A 17,635-nucleotide genomic window follows, 5' to 3' on the forward strand; every position below is an offset into this window, starting at 1 on the left:
TTTGAAAGCCACATTTGGAATCTACCTCCACCACCCTTTCAGGCAGTGCATTCCAGATCCTAACCACTCACTGTGTAAAAAAGTTGTTTCTCATGTCGCCTTTGGTTCTTCTGCCAATCACCTTAAATCTGTGTCCTCTGGTTCTTGACCCTTTCGCCAATGGGAACAGCTTCTCTCTCTACTCTTCCAGAGCCGTCGTGATTTTGAATACTTCTATCAAATCTCCTCTCAATCTTCTCTGCTCCAAGGAGAACAACCCCAGCTTCTCCAGTCTATCCATGTAACTGAAGTCCCTTATCCCTGGAATCATTCTTGTAAATCTTTTCTGCACCCTCTCCAAGGCCTTCACATCCTTCCGAAAGTGCTGTACCCAGAATTGGACACAATACTTCAGATGAGGCCGAACCAGTGTTTTATATAGGTTCATCATAACTTCCTTGCTTTTGTATTTGTGATGGTCTCGGAGACACTTTGAGGCATCGTATTGTGTTTTTACCATTTCCCACCACAGGGTGATGCCCTTTCGGATTCGGGAGAGAGCTAAAAAAGCAGCATGGAGACAGTCAGGCATTGTGCTGTTAAATTTAAAACTTGTTAGTTCGGAATTAGACCTTGTAATATTTAGCTCCACCCAGTGGACTCTTGTGGTAATGCAGCCATTGCTGCTTACAACAACAAAGAGGGAACAGGTCACCTGACAGGTTCCTGAAGTTATCAGCCATCTTAGAGCACATCTTAGTGTGTTTGTGAGGTCGTACAGAAGATATCACATTGGCGACGAAGGATAGGATTTTTGGATAACCTAGCTAAAATTTTTGTTGGTGGATGATTCAGCCAACCGATAGAGAGACTTTGAGAGTTTCTTTGTTTTGATTAACAGCAAAAAATCCAAGTTAAATTACAAGTTAACTTGCTCCAAACATGGACAAAAGAGCTGAATTCCAGAGGTGAGGTGAGAGTAACTGCCTTTGAAATCAAGACAGCCATTTGACCGAGTGTGGCATCAAGAAGCCCTAGTAAAATTGAAGTCAATGGGAATCGGGGGGAAACTCTCTACTGGCTGGAGTCATACCTAGCACAGAGGAAGATGGTTGTACAAAAGCAAAACACTGGATGCTGGAATCTGAAAAAGAAACAACAAATGCTGGAAATCTCAACGGGTCAGGCAGCATCTGTGGGGAGAGAAACAAGAGTTAATGTTTCAGGTCGAAGACCCTTCATCAGAACTGATAATAGTTCGAAATGTACAGATTCTTAAGGAAGTGCTGGGCCCCTGAAAGGGGGAGGGTGTGGGGGGAGAACAAAAGGGAAGATCTGTGAGAGGGTAGAAGACAGAAAAGATTTGCGAGACAAAGGGGTCGATGGGCCGAATTGAGATGGTAATAGCACAGGTTAGAAAACAAAAGTTGAGTCTGGAGAGGGTGTGAATGGCAGAATGATTACCAACTGCCACGGAAAACAGAGAGAAACAAACTAAAAATGAAGAAGTAGGGTGGGTGGGGGGGGGGATAGTTTATGTTAAAAAAGAAAGTGAGGGAAGGGAACAAAATGTGGGCAGTGGTTATACTCTGAAATTGTTGAACTCGATGTTGAGTCCGGAAGGCTGTAAAGAGCCTAAACGAAAAATGAGGTGTTGTGTTGAGCTTCATTCAAACATTGTAGGAGGCCGAAGACTGAGGTCAGAGTGGAGCGGAGAATTGAAGTGACAGACGACTGGAAGCAAAGCGGTCACCCAATCTGCGTTTGGTCTCCCTAATGTAGAGGAGACCACATCGTGAGCAGCGAATACAGTATACTAAATTGAAAGAAGTACAAGTAAATTGCTGTTTCACCTGGAAGGAGTGTTTGGGGCCCTGGACAGTGGGATGGGAGGAGGTAAAAGGACAGGTGTTGCATCTTCTGCACTTGCATGGAAAGGTGCCGTGGGAAGGGGAGGGGGTGCTGGGGATGACTGCGGAATGGACCAGGGTGTCACGAGGGAGCGGTCCCTTCGGAATTATGAGAGGGGGGGGGGGGAGATGTTATTGGTGGTGGGATCACGCTGGAGATGGCAGAAATGGCGGAGGATGATCCGTTGAATGTGGAGGCTGGTGGGGTGAAAGGTGAGGACAAGGGGGGAACCCTGTCGTGGTTCTGAGAGGGAGGGGAAGGGGTGAGATCAGAGGTGCGGGAAATGGAACGGACACAGTCGAGAGCCATGTTAACCATGGCGGAGGGGAATCCCAGATGGTTGTGGTTGTTGGAGATCAATCATCTGAGCCCCAGGACATCGCTACAGGAGTTCCTCAGGGCAGTGTCCTAGGCCTACCAATCTTCAGCTGCTTCATCAATGACTTCCCCTCCATCCTAAGGTCAGAAGTAGGGATGTTCACTGATGATTGCAGTGTTCAGTTCCATTTGCAACTCCTCAGATAATGAAGCAGTCCATGTCCAGAAGCAGCAAGATCTGGATGACATTCAGGCTTGGGCTGATAAGTGTCAAGTAACATTCACACCACACAAGTGCCAGACAAAGACTATCTCCAACAAGCGCCAGTAAAATCCCTTGACATTCAACGGCATTACCATCACTGATTCCTCCACCATCAACATCCTGAGGGTCATCATTGAATAGAAACTTACTTGGACCAGGCACACACATACTGTAGCAACAAGAGCTGGTCAGAGGCTGGGTATTCTGCAGCGAGTGTCTCACCTGTCTCCCCAAAGCCTTTCCACCATCTACAAGGCACAAGTCATGAGTGTGATGCAATACTCTCCACTTACCTGGATGAGTGCAGCTCCAACAGCACTCAAGAAGCTCAACACGATCCAGGACAAAGTAGCCCACTTGATTGGCACCCCATCCACCACCTTAAATATTGCGCCTGCCACCACTGGCACACCGTGGCTGCAGTGTGTACCATCGACAAGATGCTCTGCAGCAACTCGCCAAGGCTTCTTCGGCAGTACCTCCTAAATTCGTGATCTCTACCATCTAGAAGGACAAGGGCAGCAGGCGCATGGGAACACCATCACCTGCAAGTTCCCCTCTAAGTTACACACCATCCTGACTCGGAAATATATCAGCCGTTCCTCCTTGGCGACTTTAACGCCAGAGTTGGAAAGGATACAGACCTCTGGGAAAGTGTGATTGGCAGAGAGGGGGTAGGGAAAACCAACTCCAACGGTACCCTCCTCCTGACGAAATGCTGAGAACATGGCCAGGTCATAACCAACATCTTGTTCCATCAGAGAGACAAGTACAAGGCCTCATGGCAACACCCTCGCTCCAAGCAGTGGCATCTGCTAGACTACGTCATTGTTCGAGCGAGGGACCACAAGGACATGCACATCACCCGCGCCATGACAGGAGCTGACGACTGCTGGACTGACCACTGCTTAATCCGCTCTCTCATTTCCATCAATGTAGCCCCAAAACAGCGGCGGCAACAGAAACGCTGCCACAGGAAAATCAATGCTGGAGCACTCAAAGACCCTGCTAAGAAAGCCTTATTCAGCCAACACTTCACAACCAACCTGATGACTTCTAGTGAACTGGAGACGCAGAGTGTCCACGGTGCCTGGTCTGCCCTCCAAGGCCTCCATAATTAGCACCTGTGAAGAGACGCTTGATCGCTGTACCAGGAAACATCAAGACTGGTTCTTGAACTGGAAACAGCATCACCACTCGAGAGCAAGAAAGCAGCTTTCTAGACATCTGAAGGCTGAGGTCCAACATAAAACTCGCAACCTAAAGAACAGATGGTGGGTGAAAAAAGTGCAGGAGATCCAGAAACTAGCAGACAACCACAACGTGCGTGGATTCTTTAGCGCTGTCAAGGCCACCTGCGGCCCAAGCACCCAAGGTCCTTTCCCACTGAGGGCCAAGGACGGAGAGGTACTCATCATGGACAGAGGCAGTCAGTGCCCCCTGGAAGGAGGACTTCGAAGATCTCCTTAACCAAGACACTGTCTTCGACATGAGTGTCCTCGACTCCACCCCGCAGCAAGCTACCCGCCACCATCTCAGCACAACCCCAGCCTGGTATGAGGTTGAAAAGGCCATCCGACAGCTGAAGAACAACAAGGCCTCAGGAGCAGATGGAATCCCCATTAAAGCATGGCAGAGAAGTACTATTGGCACGAATCCATGAACTAATTTCTCTCTTTTGGAAGGAGGAGAGCATGCCAAGGATTCACAGAGACACTGTAATCGTGACCATCGTCAAGAAAAGTGGCAAGTCCGATTGCGGTAATTACAGAGGAGGTTCCCTGCTGTCTGCCACAGGGAAAATCATTGCAAGAATCTCCTCAATTGCCTTCTCCCAGTAGCTGAAGAGCTCCTCCCAGAGTCGCAATGCGGATTCCACATAATGGACATGATCTTCACCGCACGTCAAATTCAAGAACAATGCAGGGAGCAGCATCAACCTCTGTACTTGGCCTTCTTTGACCTCACAAAGGCCTTCGACACTGTCAACCGTGAGGGATTATTGAGTGTCCTTCTCAAATTCGGCTGCCGTCAAAAGTTTGTCACCATCCTCCGCCTGCTTCACGATGACGTGCAAGCCGTGATCCTGACCAACGGATCCACCACAGATCCAATACACATACGGACCGGGGTCAAGCAAGGCTGTGTCATCACACCAATGCTCTTCCCGATCTTACTTGCTGCAATACTCCATCTCACCCTCAATAAGCTCTCCGCTACAGTGGGGCTAATCTAGAGAACAAACGGGAAATTGTTCAACCTCCATCACCTCCAGTCCAGATCCAAGGTCGCCCCATCCTCTGTCATTGAATTACAGTACGCAGACGATACTTGTGTTTGCACACACTCGGAGGACGAACTCCAAGCCATCGTCAACACCTTCACCGAAGCGTACGAGAGTATAGGCCTTACATGAAACATCCGTAAGACAAAGGTTCTCTACCAACCTGCCCCCGCCACACAGTACTGCCCTACGATTATCAAGATCCATGACGAGGCCTTGGACAATGTGGACCATTTTCCATTCCTTAGGAGCCTACTGTCAACAAGGGCAGACGTCGATGATGAAGTCCCACACTGCCTTCAGTGTGCCAGTGCAGCCTTTGGTCGCCTGAGGAAGAGGGTGTTTGATGACCAGGACCTCAAACCCAGCACCAAGCTCATAGTCTACAGAGCAGTAGTGATACCCTCCCTCCTATATGCTTGACAGACATGGACTATATACAGCAGGCACCTCAAAGCAATGGAGAAGTACCACCAATGCTGCCTCCGCAAGATCCTGCACATCCATTGACTGGATGACCTTTTGTTAGATGGCGCAGATATAATGGTAAGTACTGCAGGGAATAGAATACGGCCAGGGTGATCTCCTGAACTAGTTTCGGTCACCTGGATAGGTCAGAGAGGAATTTTCCCAGATTTTTTTTCTTCCTAAATTGGCCTGGGTTTTTATCTGGCTTTTGCCTCTCCCAGGAGATCACCTGGCCCTGGTTGGGGTGGAGTGTAGATGTTTTCAGTATAAGGGGTGTCGCAGTTGTGTAAGGCGGACTGGTTGGGCTGGGTGCTCTTTGACTTTCCGTCATTGTTCGTAGGTTTATATGTAACCTTTAGGGCTGCTGATCAAGGGCCGTGTGGCCCTTTGTCGGCCGGCGCGGACACGATGGGCCGAAATGGCCTCCTTCTGCGCTGTAAATTTATATGTTTCTAGGATAGGCGCACCAACGTCAGTGTTCTCGCTCAAGCCAACATCCCCAGCATCGAAGTACTGACCACGCTCGATCAGCTCCGATGGACGGGCCACATCGTCCGCATGCCCGATACTAGACTCCCAAAACAAGCACTCTACTCAGAGCTCCAATACGGCAAGCGAGCCCCAGGTGGGCAGAGGAAATGTTTCAAGGACACTCTCAAAGTCTCCTTGAAAAAGTGCAACATCCCTACCGACACCTTGGAATCCCTGGCCCAAGACCACTCAAAGTGGAGGAGAAGCATCCGGGAAGGCGCTGAACACCTCGAGTCTCTTCACCGGGAGCACGTGGAAGCCAAGTGCAAACAGCGGAAGGAGCGCACAACAACCCAAGCACCCCACCCACCCGTCCCTCCAACCACCGTCTGCCCCACCTGTGACAGGGACTGTAGGTCACACATTGGTCTCATCAGTCACCTGAGAACTCGTATTAGTGTGAAAGCAAGTCATCCTCGACTCTGAGGGTCTGCCTAAGAAGAAAAAGACTCCACCTCACCCGAAATCATGTTATCTCCTGGGACAGGCAAAAAAAAGATTTAAAACCCTGGACAATTTGGGGGAGAAAATCTGGAAATTCCTCTCTGACCCATCTAGGTGATTGAAACTAGTCCAGGAGGTCTCTCTGGCCATTAAATCCCCTGCTGCCACCATCATCATAGGCAGCCCCTCGAAACGAGGGTGACTTGCTTGCTTCCACGTCAAATAGCAATGAGTTTACAGGTGTTTCAATGAAGGACATAATATTCCAGGTCCCGAATCACATGTTGAAGGGTGGAAGATGCCTATGCGTGGATTTTTTTAACGTTTGGTGGCCGTTGCACACCAGCCACCACGCGGGCTTGACAGAGCTAGGTCTTGGTCCAGTGGCAAGGATTAATCAAGACGACTGGAGACCAGTTCTGCCGCTGTACCTACCTTCTGTAAGAGGTGATCTCTGCCACAGCCAGAAACAAATCCAGCTTTTGCTTGAAGGAATTCATGAGTCTGCATCCACCACGTGAAATGGCAGCTTGTTCCAGAGATCAACTATTCTCTGGGACAAGAACCACCTCCTGACGTCTGATCTCGATCTAGCCCTATACAACTTAAATTTGTGCTCTCTGGTCCTGCCTAACCTAATTAATTGAAATATACTGTCAGCTGGAACACTGTCTATTCCCTTCATTATCTTATAAACCTCAATCATATCCTCCCCCTAAGCCAATGCTGCTCTAAGGTAAAGAGTCCCAACTCTTTTAACCTATCTTGATGCTTTAGATTTGGAATTACTATGGTGGATCTATTCTGCATCCTTTCCAGAGCCTCAATATCACACACCATGCGAGGAGACCAAACCTGGACACAGTATTCCAAGTGTACGCCTCGTCTTATACTCAATTGTACTATGAATACACCCCAACAACCTATTTGCTCTAGCTATTGCTCATGTACCTTTAGGGATGTATGCACTAGAATGCCCAAGTATCTTTCTATCTCCACCATCTTTAATGCCTTACCCTGGAGGGTGTATGAATGAGCATTTGCCCTGCCCACATGCTTAACACTGCACTTATCTAAGTTATACATCATTTTCCAGTCTTGAGCCCAATCTCCTAACACATTAAGATCTACCATGTACAATCAAAGGTCATGTATTCGCACCAACGTTAGCATCCTCGACCAGGCCAACATCTCCAGCATTGAAGCACTGACCACACTTGATCAGCTCCGCTGGGCAGGCAACATTGTTCGCATGCCAGACACGAGATTCGCAAAGCAAGCGCTCTACTTGGAACTCCTTCACGGCAAACGAGCCAAAGGTGGGCAGAGGAAACATTACAAGGACACCCTCAATGCCTCCCTGATAAAGTGCAACATCCCCACTGACACCTGGGAGTCCCTGGCCAAAGACCGTCCTAAGTGGAGAAAGTGTATCCAGGAGGGCGCTGAGCTCCTCGAGTCTCATCGCCAAGAGCGTGCAGAAATCAAGCGCAGGCAGCGGAAAGAGTGTGCGGCAAACCAGTTCCACCCTCTCTCACCCTCAACGACTGTCTGTCCCACCTGTGACAGAGACTGTGGTTCTCGTATTGGACTGCTCAGCCACCTAAGGACTCCTTTTTAGTGTGGAAGCAAGTCTTCCTCAATTCCGAGGGACTGCCTATGATGATGTACAATCAAAGCATTAAGAAATAATCATGTTCTCACCCAATTGACTGTTGGAAGGATTGATTTGTGTATCATTATGGTAACTAAAATTATCATTATTGTTCTGCCTCTGCGTAGCTTTCATCCATATTTGTTAGTTTCTCCCGAGGAAGGAACTGCCAATGCCCAGGTGAGACTTACCTTATACCCAGCATAGTAAGGGAGAGTCACAGGAGTGCGTTTCCTATGTTAAACTCAATTTCTTCAGTAACTTTATGGTTTAGTTGACTAAAGTGCCTTATCACACCTCTCTGAAACATGCCAAAGAGTTTCATAGACAATGAATTATATTCCAGTGCAATGTCTGTATTTGCCAGGTTAATATGGCAGCCAATTTGCACATACCAAAATCTTACAAAAAGCAATTCAATGAATGACCAGTTAATATGTTTCTTGTAGTGTTCATTGAGGGAGCAATGTTGGCGAGGATACCTGGATAACTCCCTGCTCTTCAGATATTGCCATGGGATCTTTAATGTCCATCATTTTCAGCCTTCGCCGTAAAATCACTTGCCACAGACTCTACCCCATGTTCTGCCATCTGCTCAGACTGAACCAGTTTGCGTGAAACTTTGATATTCTCTTTGTCCCAGAGCTAAGCTTCAAATCCCAGGTCCTATCCATCACCAAGACCATTTATTTCCACCTCTGTAAAGTTGCCTTAGTATTATCTTTGCTTTTGTCACCTCTTAAACAATTTCCATAATGTCCTTCTTGCTAGTCTCTCATCCTCCATGCTCCATAAATGCCAACTTGTTCCAAACTCAGCTGCCTGTATCCTTGCCTGTACCATTCTGTTTGTATATCACTCCCATCCTTGCTGATTGATTTTGGACTCCTGCCATTAAAGCTTTAAATTTGACATTTTTATTATTGCCTGAAAATTCCTCCATGACCTCACCTCCACCTTATCTCTGCAGCCTTTTCTAGTCTTTCCACTCATCCCACATCCTTCAGTCCTCCAATTCTGAACTTCTCTCCTCGCCCCCAATCCCATAAGGCACGCTAAAGATGCTATGTTTGTTGTTCTTGTTCATGTGAACCACAGGAATAGGTGGACTGGACCTCAGCTTAATGCTGCACGTAAAGGACAGCACCTCAGACAAGGCAGCACTCCCTCATGTGCTCAAGTCTGGTATGGGATTTGAACCAATGATCGGTCTCCGAGATGATAGATCTAACCACTAAGCTACACTGACTAATTATTGCGGTTTTAAATATTTTTGAAAAGTAATTAGTTGATAAAAGATTCTGTATAAATAATTTTAAATGGCAGTGATTAATAATTAGTGAATTTTCTTTTCAATAGGTGCAATGTTTATTAATTGTGCATCAAAAGAAAGACTGCATTTATATAGTGCCTTATCGTGCCTCTCCAATGTCCCAAACTGCTTCATATACTTTGAAGTGGAATGACTGTTGTGATGTAGGCAAACCTTCAAGAACGTATAATTCCAAAAAAATTAAATGCATTACAATAACTCTTTAAAGTCAGTTTTTTTGAACAAGATGACATAACTTACCTCTTCCACTCCCCCCCCCACCATCAGAAAAAGTAAAATGCCAAAAACCTGCAATGAATGAATAGAAGAAACACTATCCGCAAGATGCATTAACCGTTAACCCATGTTAGATGATAAGTTGTTTTTGTAATTTGTAGAATCACTGGACAAATGGGAGCGTTTGACAGTGGCTGATGCACTGGAGCCTGTACAGTTTGAAGATGGGGAGAAAATTGTGGTCCAGGGTGAACCAGGCGATGACTTCTTCATTATCACAGAGGTAAGATGAACTGCACAAAACGATTGCACCTGTTGCTACTACGGCAACCAAAGTTGAGAAGCAACTTTTTGTTCCTCAAATAGTGTCAGTTAATTCTGAAGTATCAATGCAAATTATTTTAGTAAGAACATTTCTTACCCTGTTTTCCTAAAACCTTGTTTATATTTGCTGCTTCTGACTGAAATAAAGCACTTCAATTTGATTCATGTTCTTAATTAAAATGTCGAGGCCCTTACTGGATTAAAAAATCTCAGTGAGCTACCTACAAGGTCATTTATTTAATTTCATTGTTTTCTACATGCATACATTGCTATACCATATGTGTACTTCCTACATTGGTAATTTGGAGGCCAATTTCAAATTAGTTCTGCGAACTTGGGGCTTTTTTTTCCCATTAGAATTGAGAAGGTTAAAGGGTGATCTGATGGAGATCTTGACGATTATGAAGGGTAATGATAAGGTAAACAGTGATTTGATTTTGTTGAACTCCCGCATCGTTACCTCTGGTGTCCCTCAAGGATCTATCCTCTGCCCCCTCCTATTTCTCATCTACATGTTCCCCCTTTGAGACATCATCCGAAAACACAGCGTCAGTTTCCACGTGTATGCTGATGACACCCAGCTCTACCTCTCCACCACTTCTCTCGACCCCTCCACGGTCTCTAAATTGTCAGACTGCTCGTCCGACATCCGATGAGCAGAAATTTTATCCAATTAAATATTAGGAAGACTGAAGCCATTGTTTTCGGTCCCCGCCACAAACTTCATTCCCTAGCCACTGACTCCCATCCCTCTCCCTAACATTTGTCTGAAGCTGAACCACACTGTTCGCAACCTTGGTATCGATTTGACCCTGTAATAAGCTTCTGTTAACATATCCCTGGCATAACTATTGCCACCTATCTATTTCCACCTCCGTAACATTGCCCGTCTCCATCCTTGCTTCAGCTCATCCACTGCCGAAACCTTCATCCATACCTTTGTTACCTCTAGACTTGACTATTCCAATGCATTCCTGGCTAGCCTTCCACGTTCTACCCTAGGTAAACTTGAGGTCATCCAAAACTCGGCTGCCCGAGTCCAACTCGCACCAAGTTCCATTTACCCATCACCCCTGTGCTCACTGACCTATTTTGGCTCTCGGTTTCAAAATTCTCATCTTTGTTTTCAAATCCCTCCATGGCCTCGCCGTCTCCCTATCTCTGCAATCTCCTCCAGCCCCACAACTCCCTGAGATATGTGCTCCTCTAATTTTGCCCTGTTGAGCATCCCTGTTTTCTGTTGCCTAGACTCTTAAGTTCTTGAATTCACTCCCTAAATCTCTCTACCTCTCTTTCCTCCTTTAAGATGCTCCTTAAAACCTACCTCTTTGACCAAGCTTTTGGTCATCTGCCCTAATTTCTCCTCATGTGGCTTTGTGTCAATTTTTTTGTCTTCTAACACTCCTGTGAAGCGCGTTGGGACGTTTTACTACGTTAAAGGCGCTATATAAATGTAAGTTGTTAACTGGATGGTAAGATGGTATAGAGAGGGGACAAATTTAAGATAATCACTAAAGAAATTAAAGGAGGGGCTGTTTGCGCAGAGAGTGATAGGAAAGTGGAATTCTCAGCCGCAAATTATTGTTGAAGCCGAGTCCATGAATTTTTTTTTGATGAGAATTAGGTAATTGCTTGAAAAAAAGAAATGATTAAGGTTATAGAAACATAGAAAATAGGTGCAGGAGAAAGCCATTCGGCCCTTCTAGCCTGCACCGCCATTCAATGAGTTCATGGCTGAACATGCAACTTCAGTACCCCATTCCTGCTTTCTCGCCATACCCCTTGATCCCCCTAGTAGTAAGGACCTCATCTAACTCCTTTTTGAATATATTTAGTGAATTGGCCTCAACAACTTTCTGTGGTAGAGAATTCCACAGGTTCACCACTCTCTGGGTGAAGAAGTTCCTCCGCATCTCGGTCCTAAATGGCTTACCCCTTATCCTTAGACTGTGACCTCTGGTTCTGGACTTCCCCAACATTGGGAACATTCTTCCTGCATCTAACCTGTCTAACCCCGTCAGAATTTTAAATGTTTCTATGAGGTCCCCTCTCATTCTTCTGAACTCCAGTGAATACAAGCCCAGTTGATCCAGTCTTTCTTGATAGGTCAGTCCCGCCATCCCGGGAATCAGTCTGGTGAACCTTCGCTGCACTCCCTCAATAGCAAGAATGTCCTTCCTCAGGTTAGGAGACCAAAACTGTACACAATACTCCAGGTGTGGCCTCACCAATGCCCTGTACAACTGTAGCAACACCTCCCTGCCCCTGTACTCAAATCCCCTTGCTATGAAGGCCAACATGCCATTTGCTTTCTTAACCGCCTGCTGCACCTGCATGCCAACCTTCAATGACTGATGTACCATGACACCCAGGTCTCTTTGCACCTCCCCTTTTCCTAATCTGTCACCATTCAGATAATAGTCTGTCTCTCTGTTTTTACCACCAAAGTGGATAACGTCACATTTATCCACATTATACTTCATCTGCCATGCATTTGCCCACTCACCTAACCTATCCAAGTCGCTCTGAAGCCTCATAGCATCCTCCTCGCAGCTCACACTGCCACCCAACTTCGTGTCATCCGCAAATTTGGAGATACTACATTTAATCCCCTCATCTAAATCATTAATGTACAGTGTAAACAGCTGGGGCCCCAGCACAGAACCTTGCGGTACCCCACTAGTCACTGCCTGCCATTCTGAAAAGTACCCATTTACTCCTACTCTTTGCTTCCTGTCTGACAACCAGTTCTCAATCCATGTCAGTACACTACCCCCAATCCCATGTGCTCTAACTTTGCACATCAATCTCTTGTGTGGGACCTTGTCGAACGCCTTCTGAAAGTCCAAATATACCACATCAACTGGTTCTCCCTTATCCACTCTACTGGAAACATCCTCAAAAAATTCCAGAAGATTTGTCAAGCATGATTTCCCTTTCACAAATCCATGCTGACTTGGACCTATCATGTCACCTCTTTCCAAATGCACTGCTATGACATCCTTAATAATTGATTCCATCATTTTACCCACTACCGATGTCAGGCTGACCGGTCTATAATTCCCTGTTTTCTCTCTCCCTCCTTTTTTAAAAAGTGGGGTTACATTGGCTACCCTCCACTCGATAGGAACTGATCCAGAGTCAATGGAATGTTTGAAAATGGCTTACCCCTTATCTTTAGACTGTGTCCTCTGGTTCTGGACTTCCCCAACATCGGGGACATTCTTCCCGCATTTAACCTGTCCAACCCGTCAGAATTTTACATGTTTCTATGAGATCTCCTCTCATCCTTCTAAACTCCAGTGAATACAGGCCCAGTCGATCCAGTCTTTATTCATATGTCAGTCCTGCCATCCCAGGAATCAGTCTGGTGAACCTTCGCTGCACTCCCTCAATAGCAAGAACATCCATCCTCAGATTAGGAGACCAAAACTGAACATAATATTCCAGGTGAGGCCTCACCAAGGCCCTGTACAACTGCAGTATGACCTCCTTGCTCCTATACTCAAATCCCCTAGCTATGAAGGCCAACATAGCATTTGCCTTCTTCACCGGCTGCTGTACCTGCATGCCAGCTTTCACTGACTGATGTACCATGATACCCAGGTCTCGTTGCACCTCCCCTTTTCCCAATCTGCCGCCATTCAGATAAGGATACAGTCTAAGGATAAGGGGTAAGCCATTTAGGACCGAGATGAGGAGAAACTTCTTCACTCAGAGAGTTGTTAACCTGTGGAATTCTCTACCGCAGAGAGTTGGTGATGCCAGTTCGTTAGGTATATTCAAGAGTGAGTTAGATATGGCCCTTATGGCTAAAACGGTTTGGAGAGAAAGCAGGAAAGGGATACTGAGGTGAATGATCAGCCATGATCTTATTGAATGGTAGTGCAGGCTCGAAGGGCCGAATGGCCTACTCCTGCACCTATTTTCTATGTTTCAGACAGCACCTAGCTCAATTTTGTGGTCAAAGCCGGTATGATGTGGATCGAGGCAATCTAGGTGAAATAGTTCCACAGACTCATATCGTTATCTTGCACATACATTCAGGAAATGCTTAGGTACCAACTGTTTCCATTGTGTCACATAGCCTATGGAGACAATCTCTGGAGATTTCTGCTATCACTCGCTTTGAAGCTAAAGCTCACAATGGATTCCAAAATGGTTCCGCTTTGCCCTTTATTGTTCTGTCTTACAACCCAACATATTTTATATCCTTGTGATGTACTTCCTGCAACGCCAGGTTCCTAGGGAGAAGGAAAATGCTTCAGCTGTGCCGACTCAAACTGATCAGATCTTCTGGTTCAACATAGCTTTTCCTGCTTGCCTGTAAGCTTTCCCCAATGCCCAATGGACATGTGGAAGCCTGAATCTGGCCAAGACGAACAGCAGGAGAAGAATATTAAAACATCAATCTGGAGGACCTATGAGGCTCTCTGATGCATTTCATGCCAGGGAAGTACAGAGATTTAGGGATAAAAATTCACCTCCGCCCGAAACGGGGCGCACCATCTGCTTTTTAAAGTTTATCTCCGCTGCATGGATTGCTACAAAGGTGCCGTCGATATTTGTTTTTGCTCGGGGCAAATGTAGTTGCGGCCGAGGGGTGGAAGTACCCTTGCAGCGGGTTGGCCACCCCGATCACTCATCAGCGCATCGCGGACATGCTGTGTCCCACTGACGTGTCACAACGTCGCTCCCCGTCAGTTAAAGGGGCGAGCCGCTGCGAGCTCAGCATATTTTTAAGTTCGGTCCACTGGGCCACCAGTGAGGGTGTCAGCCGGGCCAGCAGCCTGGCACCCAAGAGGGGGAGTCAAGCTGCCTGTTGGTGGCCCGGCCAAACCTGGCAGTCGGCTGACAATAAAAAATAAAATGGTTTCACTGGCAGCGCCACCTCCCCTTTAATGGCGGCTGTGCCGCCGACCGACAAGGAGTGGACCGGCACAGAGAGCTGTCAGGGGCCAGCAGTGACGCCGCTCCCGCGAGGCAATTCCACAAAAGGGCTATTTCCTGTGGGGCAATTCCGGGAAGCAGTCGCCACCTGTTGGTAAAGGGTCTGCGCGTGCACGCCGCAGCGGGAAAATGGGTGGAGCCATCCCCTACATCGCTCCGCCCCTGATGACGGGCAAAATGCAAAATGGCGGCCCCTCCGTGGCGAGTCGGCGGCCATTCCACGACGCTCCATGGCTGCCGCTTTCAGGCGGTCAGAGGCCTTATCGGGAGGGGCAATTTCAGCTCCTTCAAACTTTGGTGTTAGACAGTGATGTGTCAGGAGTTGAGTTGTTGCTCAGTATCTCCTCAAAGCCTCGGGTTTAAGTTTTGGATGATTCATTCTGCACACCTTTGTGGTCCAACACCACCAGAGAATATGGAAGATATATTGCACCATCCCGGTTTCACAGCGAAGATATTTATATTTACTGGGTCAATTGTGCCACCACATCCCTATTAGATTATGATATCTCGCCACTAGATCTTTTTGCTTTTGTGTTTTCACTTGCCCTGGTAATTTTCATAGTGTGGCCAGCATAATAAATAAAAATACCTATTTTACTGGTTCTATCCTGTGCCTCCACAAGTTCCTCTTTGTCTTTGAAAGTGTGTAAATAACAATATCACTAGAGTTTATTATATGTTTCAAATGCCAAACAGGTTTATTCAAAAAACAGATTCTGTCTCATCTTACATCTCAGGACAGAGACCATATTTTCTTCAGGGAAATGATCAAGAGAGTAGCACCGATGTACTGTGGTCAAAAGAGAGAATATGGAAGATATATTGCACCATCCCGGTTTCACAGCGAAGATATTTATATTTACTGTTGCTCAGTACTGATTTAAAGGGTGCCTACCTTCACATTGTATGAAGTTCAATTTCCAAGGTTGCTATTACCAAGACAAGATTTCCCCTGCTTGCACATGCACCTTTATTTTGGTGACTTGTGACTGCGCTTCATGGAGAGTCACAATTTTTTTGCAGAATGCTGCATTTGTGATTGTGTTCTTGGTCTGATGCAACATCTTGGTTGTACAAAATGACTGATTCATCAGATGATTACAGTTGAACTTAATCCAGCAGTGGTTGTTTTTGTCCCAGCTAGTGGAGCTGTGGCTTAGTATTTAAGTGCTAAGAAATAAATGTTCTCCAATTTGGGTTAACTCTTATCTTCCACCTCTTACATAAGAACATAAGAAATAGGAGCAGGAGTAGGCCATACGGCCTCTTGAGCCTGCTCCACCATTTAATATGATCAGGGCCGATCCGATCATGGACTCAGCTCCACTTCCCTGCTTGCTCCCCATAACCCCATAATCCCTTATCTGTTCAGAAGCTGTCTATCTCTGTCTTAAATCTATTCAATGTCCCGACTTCCACCGCTCTCTTGAGGCAGCGAATTCCACAGATTTACAACCCTCTGAGAGAAGAAATTCCTCCTCATCTCAGTTTTAAATGGGCGGCGCCTTATTCTAAGATTATGCCCTCCAGTTCTAGTCTCCCCTATCAGTGGAAACATCCTCTCTGCATCCACCATGTCAAGCCCCCTCATAATCTTATATGTTTCGGTAAGACCACCTCTTATTCTTCTGAATTCCAATGAGTAGAGGCCCAATCTCCTCATCCTTTCCTCATAAGTCAACCCCGTCATCTCTGGAATCAACCTAGTGAACCTTCTTTGAACTGCCTCAAAAGCAAGTATATCCTTTCTTAAATATAGAAACCAAAACTACGCAGTATTCCAGGTGTGGCCTCACCAGTACTCTCTATAACTGTAGCAAGACTTCCCTGCTTTTATACTCCATCCCCTTTGCAATAAAGGCCAAGATTCCATTGGCATTCCTGGTCACTTGCTGTACCTGCATATTAACCTTTTGTGTTTCATGCACAAGTACCTCCAGGTCCCGCTATACTGCAGCACTTTGCAATTTTTCTCCATTTAAATAATAACTTGCTCTTTGATTTTTTTGCTGCCAAAGTGCATGATCTCACACTTTCCAACATTATACTCCATCTGCCAAATTTTTGCCCACTCACTTAGCCTGTCTATATCGTTTTGCAGATTTTTTGTGTCCTCCTCACACATTGCTTTTCCTCCCATCTTTGTATCGTCAGCAAACTTGGCTACGTCACACTCAGTCCTTTCTTCCAAGTCGTTAATATAGATTGTAAATAGTTGGAGTCCCAGCACTGATCCCTGCGGCACCTCACTAGTTAATGATTGCCAACCCGAGAATGACCATTTATCCCGACTCTCTGTTTTCTGTTAGTTAGCCAATCCTCTATCCCATGCTAATATATTACCCCCAACCCCGTAAACTTTTATCTTGTACAGTAACCTTTTATGTGGCACCTTGTCAAATGCCTTCTGGAAGTCCAAATACACCACACTCACTGGTTCCCCTTTAATCCACCCTGTTCGTTACATCCTCAAAGAACTCCAGCAAATTTGTCAAACATGACTTCCCCTTCATAAATCCATGCTGACTCTGCCTGACCGAATTAATACTTTTCCAAATGTCCTGCTACTGCTTCTTTACTAATGGACTCCAACATTTTCCCTAACACAAGTGTTAGGCTAACTGGTCTATAGTTTCCTGATTTTTGCCTGCCTCCTTTTTTAAATAGGGGCGTTACATTTGCAGTTTTCCAATCTGCTCCCCAGAATCCAGGGAATTTTGGTAAATTACAACCAATGCATCCACTATTCTTGCCGCTACTTCTCTTAAGACCCTAGGATGCACGCCATCAGGTCCAGGGGTTTTATCCACCTTTAGTCCCATTATCTTACTGAGTACCACCTCCTTTGTGATTGTGTTAAGTTCCTCCCCTCCCTATAGCCCCTTGACTATCCACTGTTGGGATATTTTTAGTGTTCTCTACCTTAAAGACTGATGCATAATATTTGTTCAGAGT

At 46.1% G+C, this 17,635-nt stretch overlaps 1 protein-coding gene across 3 annotated transcripts in view; it reads left to right on the forward strand.

Moving 5' to 3' along the window:
- The window catches only part of prkar1b (protein kinase, cAMP-dependent, regulatory, type I, beta), a 314,879-nt gene that overhangs the window by 237,402 nt on the left and 59,842 nt on the right, over positions 1 to 17,635 (forward strand). For all 3 annotated transcript variants that reach the window (XM_070900752.1, XM_070900754.1, XM_070900753.1), the window contains one exon: positions 9,565 to 9,686. In XM_070900752.1, coding sequence (XP_070756853.1) covers positions 9,565 to 9,686 — 122 coding nt within the window. The remainder of the gene's footprint in view (positions 1 to 9,564; positions 9,687 to 17,635) is intronic.

Source organism: Pristiophorus japonicus, chromosome 15, assembly GCF_044704955.1.
Source record: "Pristiophorus japonicus isolate sPriJap1 chromosome 15, sPriJap1.hap1, whole genome shotgun sequence".
NCBI lineage: Eukaryota > Metazoa > Chordata > Chondrichthyes > Pristiophoridae > Pristiophorus > Pristiophorus japonicus.